The sequence below is a fragment of the Nematolebias whitei genome, chromosome 16 (genome assembly GCF_014905685.2).
Source record: "Nematolebias whitei isolate Nwh7 chromosome 16, NemWhi1, whole genome shotgun sequence".
Classification (NCBI taxonomy): Eukaryota; Metazoa; Chordata; class Actinopteri; order Cyprinodontiformes; family Rivulidae; genus Nematolebias; species Nematolebias whitei.
In genome coordinates, this window is record NC_056513.1 from 2,008,571 (window position 1) to 2,015,777 (window position 7,207).

At 41.8% G+C, this 7,207-nt stretch overlaps 1 protein-coding gene across 1 annotated transcript; it reads right to left on the reverse strand.

The window, feature by feature from the left end:
• Positions 1-2,628: 2,628 nt before the first annotated feature.
• Positions 2,629-7,207, reverse strand: trmo (tRNA methyltransferase O; the record flags this gene model as incomplete). Its single annotated transcript, XM_037690420.1, is given in 4 exon segments — positions 2,629-2,873; positions 3,036-3,575; positions 5,862-6,019; positions 7,111-7,207. Coding segments are annotated over 4 exon segments (1,040 nt in total), but the record flags the coding sequence as incomplete, so codon positions are not given.

Sequence of the window (7,207 nt, forward strand, 5' to 3'; positions counted from 1 at the left end):
ATTTTATGGTACGTTAGAAATAAATAAAAAAAAATCTATCAGATCTTTTTTAATGCATCAAACAGTCCTGTTCATACAAAAGATTATTTCTATTATGTTTAATTGTAAGGAAGAATAAATTTACAGCAATTCTTTTGTACAACCCCCCCCCCCCCCCAATCCTCTCAATTACAAGTAAAACTGAGATTTCCATACTAGCTTCAGATTGACAAACTGCTTTAAACATAGCTGTATTTTCTGTTTTCCAACACAGAAACTTAAGCAATTCCTCCAAAGTCTGTAAAAGAACAGAACACAAGTCTCTCCTGTAAATGAGTCCTCGAGGCTCAATGGGACTGACCCGTCTAAACAAAGCTTGAATGAAAAACACGATTTGTTATCCTGAAATGTAGTCAATCGCTTAAAAACAAGCAGAGAAAAACCTAATTTAATCCACTTGAGTTGGTTTGGAATAATACAAGTCCAGTTATAAAAATAATAAGTATGATAAGTTATAATATATAATAATAATAATAATACACGTCCAGTGGTTGAAACTGCACCAGTCAGAGTCCGAAAGCTCTACAGAGGTGGTGCAAACAGCAGAGGACATCACTGGCAGCAGTCTCCACACCATCCAGGACATCTACCACAGATGATGCTTACGTAAAGCAGCATCATTAAGGACCACACCCACCCAGCACAAAGACTCTTCCATCTACTACCCTCAGGCAGACGATAGAGGAGTCTGTCATCACGTACAAAAAGACTAAAGGACAGTTATTATTGACGAGCTGTCAGATTATTGAACGCTTGATAATAACTCTGAACTGACAATAACATTGCACCAAGAAACAGAAACTGTATCATGAAGGATACAGTTTCTGTTTCTACCTTACAGTCATAATTCAACCTCAGTGTCACTACCTGTGCAATAACCTGTCACACAACCTGTGTAGTACAGTGTATATTAATTATGATTATATATATATATATATATATATATATATACACACACTTATTCATTCAAATCCATCCTGCTTGCACCGTTGCACTCTCTTTAGGACGTTGTAAAGATTTATTTTGTCACTTTTTGGTACTTTATTTTTGTACCCTTATTGCATTCTTTTAGTATTTCTTGTTTGTTTGTTCTTTGATTTTGTAGCGAGTCAAATCGGTTCTTCTCATCCTAAGCATTTTATTGTACTGTTAATCTTGTGTTAACCTTGCTGCATATGACAAACACATCTTGAATCTCAACTTGACTCACTTGAATCAGTAAAGGAGCGTTGTCACAGTCGTTAAAACGTTTGGTTAGCTGAAGCTAGTTAACGCAGAACACGAAATAACAACCAACTTAACTTTACAAACCCTTATTTTAACTATTTTGTGGTGAGAGTTGAATTATAGCAAAGTACGTTACCTTAAAATCGGTAAAAGCCCAATTCAATCAGGTTTACAAATGTTTGACCGAGCCAACCAACCGCGTTTCATTCAAAACACAACTTAGCGCTCTTATTGGTCCACTTCTTATGACGTCAAGACGTAGCTAGCGCTCTTATTGGTCCAGCCTTCTTCTTCTTCTGACGTCAAGACGTAGTTCGACCCGTTGCTGCTCCCACAGGAGCTAAATGAAACGACAACCTGGCCTTAGCTAACATGTTTGATCAGATGGAAGACCGAATCCTAAACTCCCTCCTGTTTTGTAACTCATCACATTTTTGCACATCAGTCTTTATAAATTACAAAATAACTTTCTTAGTTAATAATTTTTTCATTTTTTTTATTTCTTCTATATTGCAACCAATACCCCTAATACAACAATTTTCAGTCAGGTCATCTGGAGTTTCTTTTTTTTTTTTGACCCGAATGAAAATTGTTGGATTGTATACCTGGATTATTGAGCATGGACTATTTTTGGCTTTAATACCCCAATACTATTTATACCCGATAGAATATCCATATTCACATTGATTTAGTTGTAACCACACAGAGACATGTAGGAGATGTATGCAGACCAAGAAGTGATTTAAAGATGAAAATGTACCAGTGATGAAGTATTTATTGTTTTTTTTATTATTTATGAAGTGTTTACTGAGTCTAGAGTCCTTTAATCTGCTGACAAACAAAAGTAGATTGTCAAAACGTTTCGTCCTTCATCCAAAGGACTTCTTCAATCTGAAGAGCCACCAAAACAAACTGATTCCCACAAACAGCATACCCCATAATGGAAAAAAAAAAAACATTTGCTGGTGATAAGATGGCCTCCGGGGCCCACCCTCTCCCCCCTCAACTCCTCTGAGACAGTCTTGCCAAAGTGGTTCAAAACACCAAAGTTCATGCGCAATAATCCCGGTAAAAAAATCCAACAATGTTCAGTCAGGTCATCTGGACCTTGTTAGATTTTTTTCCAGTGGATTATTGAGAAGCATCAGGACTCTGTTCTCATTTGAACAAATTTAGCAACTTTTTATTTATTATTTTATATTTATTATTTAAATTAATTTATACCATATCAGTTTGACAGAAAGATATTGGAAAAAAAAACTGAAATTTTCTTCCACAACGTTTTGACATTTTGTTTTCTATAATAAAAGTACTTCTCACAAGCTCTCTGAAGGGCTGGACTGTGAGGAGCGTTTGATGAAGCTACGTGTGGAACTCTTCATCTTTGTGATCTTCAACAGGTCGAACTTGCAGAACCTCCACAAAGCCTTGTCCAAACCAGCAGGTGACGTCTGCCGTGTCGATGGTGAAGAAGAAGAGTCTGTCCCTGCAGCGACTCCTCCTGTACACTGACCTGGGGTCTGCTGACAGAACCCCCCTGATGGCAGCTACAGCTTCCTCTGGACTTCGCAGGAACTTGAAACTGGGTCTTTTGCTTTCAGGAAGTCCTGAAGAGAGAAATGAGTTTAAATAACCACAGCACCCTCTTGTGGAGGAACAAACAGTTTTCTTTTGTCATCGCCTAAAAGACGGTAATGTTTGGTCTGTTAGCAACATAAGGGTGATTTGCCTTCCTCTAAAGAATTACTGGGTCTTTAATCCAGTTTTACCTGCCAGGTGAGCAGGAAGGAACTCTGCGAGCTGCCTCTCAGCGTGAGGAGTGAAGCGCACGTCCAGGCAGGCAACGGGAGGTTCTCTGATCCAGCCGGCAACGGTGGCTGAGGCCTCCTCTCCACGGCAGAGACGCTCCGTGGGGGAGGTCGCTGGTGCCGACGTTGAGCAGGCTCGTTTTGGGCTCTTACGCTCATCCTGGCTTATGAAGCATCTGACCTCCTCCAGCACACGGCACGTTTCTTTGAGGAGAACAAACTGAGCATCAGCGCTCGGTGCATTTTGAAAACAGGTGTCCGTCTCAGATCTGCCTTCTTCAAGAATTCCTCCACCGTCGTCATCATCGCTCGTTCTTTTGTCTTCCGTGTTAAACGGAGCATTTTGAACAGAAACAGCTGGCGGGCCTGAGTGAGGTTCAAACAGCTGTGAAGCTAAAGCCATCCTCCTGTCAGGGGAGTCGTACTCTGGGATGTAGGGTTTGATGTCCAGCACCGGAGTCCCATCGATCATGTCGATGCCTGACAGATGTAAAGTATCACCTGGAATAAAACAAATACCACTTTCAGTAAAAGCTGTTGTACATTTACTATTTACCGTCCTGTGAAACATTAAGAACAGAGCGGGGAACCTCTGCCTGACTGAAGATTCAGCTTCTCTAAAACACATTTCAACCCAGTTCTCTTCGTAAAACGCTCCTTCAGCTGATCCTTGTTCAAACTGTTACACACATCTGCCCCAACGTTTTGAGCAAAGTTGATGCCAAACGTTTAAATTTTCTTGTTCTGTTTTTATAAATGTTACAATTTTTTAATTTAACATTTGATATGTTGACGTTAATAAAGACTTATTAAATTAGCAAATTATTAATTTCATGTTATTTACATTTTAAACAACATATGTACGTTTTCAGAGTTGGGTTTGAACATAAACCACAAACATATTGGAATAAAATGGATTCATACAGAAATGATCAAACTCTTAAATTTCACAACTTTTATATTTGTGCGATTTATATTTTCTTATTTAAAAGAATATTAATTTATGACAGCAGGAAGTATTACAGGGTTGTCTTCACTCCTGATGACGATAAAAACGTCTGAGACGACAGAAAAACCTGATCAAAGTCGACGCCTAAGATTTTTTCTTTTGATGTTTTGGTGTTTTTCAGCCCGTATGAACTGAGATTAGTAAAATCTTTGTGATGAAGATTTTAAATGTAATAAATCTACTGAACAAAAATATAAATGTAACTTATTTTTGCTCCCGTGTTTCATGATCTGAACTCAAAGATCTCAAAGAGCTCTTCTCCTTCGCAGAGATCATCCATCCACCTCACAGGTGTGGCAGATCAAGGTGCTGATTACACAGCGGGACTACTGTGCAGGTGTGCTTCAGGCTGCCCACAACAAAAGGCCGCAGATGTTGCAGGTTGGATGCTGACTGCAGGAATGTCCCCAGAGCTGTTGTCCATGAATCAAATGTCCATTTCTCTACTTTAAGTCGTCTCCAAACATATTAGAAGAATCTACCGGCCTCACAGCCGCAGACAGCGAGTCACCACAGCAGCCCAGGACCTCCACATCCAGCATCTTCACCTCCAGGATCATCTGAGACCGTTTGCATAACCAAAGAATTTCTGCACAAACTGTGAGAAACCTCTCAGAGAAGCTCGTCCGAACGCTCGTCGTCCGAACGCAGGTCTCCACCCGACTGAACTTCGTCATCATAACCGACTTCAGTGGCAAACGCTCACATTCGATGGCGTCTGGCTCGTTGGGGACGAGTTCTCTTTGCAGATGAATCCCAGTGTTCCCTGTACAGAGCAGAGAGGTTTGCTGATGTCACGTTGTGGATCGAGTGGCTCGTGGTGGTGGTGGTGGGGTTGTGGTACGGGGCGGATGTTATGGACAACGAGCACGGGCTCCACGTGGTTCCACGTGTCCGCAGGTGTGAGGCAGGTTGGATGTGTCGCCAGATTCTCTGAATATGAACATTCCTGCAGTCAGCACGCTGCCTCCACACCTGCAACATCTGTGGCCTTTTGTTGTGGGCAGCCTGAAGCACACCTGTTTACCGTAGTTTTCAGACTATACGATGCATTAAAATCCTTGAATGTTCTTAAAATCAACAGTGAGCCTTACGTATTAATTCCGGTTGTACTTACTGACCTCGAACAGATTTTACCGCTGAACATTGTTATTGTGAATGAGTTGAATAAAGTTTGACTGATATCTGCGGCGCCTTATAGTCCGAAAACTACGGTAATAATCACACCGTCTAATCAGCACCTTGATCTGCCACATGCGAGGAGGATGGATGATCTCTGCGAAGGAGAAGAGCTCACCGACAGACCGACACACATTAGTGAACAATGTTTGAGAGAAAAGGACTTTAGTGGAAAAGTTCTTCGATCTTTGAGCTCGGCTCATGAACAACGGGAGCAAAAATAAAAATGTGCATTTTTCTTCAGTGTAAGAAACGAAGAACTAAACACAGCATCGTTTGGATGAGCAGCCTACTGACAAACCTACAGTGACATTAACAACAGTAAACTGTTACTCTCAGTCAAAACCTTGAATATTATGTTGAACATTAGTTTAAAACTGTGACATTTATATTTTATTTAACCTGACAGTAAGTTGGTGAGCACAGCGAGTCTATAAATGAGCTCATCTAGAACGAGTTCACCAAGTTCAGAATACAAAGAAAGAACCATTAAATTAAGAAATAAAATGACTTCATCTGGGTTTCAGTCCTTGGTTCAACATTAAACACAGAACACGCTCGTTCTAACCGACACGTTTTACACCTGTCATGACACTCACCTGATATTTTATCCAGCTGCGCCAGAGTCAGGCCCAGAGCGTTGGGTCTGTGTGGGCTGCGGGTCGAGTACACACCAACCCTCTGACCGTCCAGTCTGGGGGGCTTCACTTTGGCTTTGGAGCTCAGGCGTCCATTTTTGTGAAAAAGGAAAATAATCCTGTACAAATGTTGAAAATAAAAGCAAAACGAGTCGACTAAATTTAAAAATGATAACATCAGCATGAAAAGACAAAGTTGCTGTCGGTGCACGTTTGGTCTGTACGCAACAGGAAGTGAGTGAACAGCTTTAACTGCGACACCAGCATCAGGTCACAAGGTCCAGTTTATTTGTGACAATCACGCTCCGTAGTTTTGTACGTTGTATTTCAGTGCTTCGGACTGTGTGCTGAGGATCTGCCTACATTAGCTCTACATTCACCTGCCTCGATATGACCCAAGAATTCACCGTGCGTGTGCCGGTTCACGGATCAGAGCTGCCCTTTAAATGTGTGTGAGGAGAAGACCGACGCAAAGTTCATCTCACGAGAGCTGCTGGTGCGAGCAGACGTTCGTGTACTCACGATAATCATCACTTACGTGTAAAACACATCTGAAACTGAAGCTGACGACTCTTCTGAAGTGACAAGGTTCAGTCAGGTCCTCTGGACAGATTCTTTTTGTTGAAACGTTTCTCCAGAAACCAGCTGAGCACCATCCACCTGGTTGATCCACCATGAGAAGGTGATGTTCATAAGACTGAGTTTGTTGCAGCGCCTCAGACTGAAGAAGTCCTTTGGATAAAAGACGAAACGTTTCAACTTGAAGAATCTGTCCAGAGGACCCGACTTAACTTTCTTGGATTTTTCCACCTGGATTATTGAGCAGCGTCAGGACACTGTAACATTTGTTTTGCTAATTTTAACTTTAGGAAACAATTTTAGCTTCTTTAGCCAATTTCAGAGAACTCGTGCAACACTCAGCCTTCACCTTGCAGTTTCACAGAAAAGGATGTTTCTTTGGTTTTATCAGGTTGAAAGGAGTTCTGACAGTTTTATATTTAAATGTTTGAGTATCTGTGGGCCAGTTCAACCATAAGAAGCAGAATCTACAGGAAGCCGGCAGGGACAAGAAGCACGGAGCAGAACAAGAGAAGCAACCGAAGAAGATGGAAAGTCGTTCTTGTCTGCTTACAGAACATTCCTCTGTGTGTGTGCGTGCGTGTGTGTGTGCGTGCGTGTGCCTGTGTGCATGTGTGTGTGCGTGTCCTACCACACGTGGGAGTACGGCTCCAGACCCAGCAGGGCGTGCTCGGCGTTGTTGAAGACGCTCTGCTGGATCCTCAGTTGTGCCCGGGACGGGCTGCAGA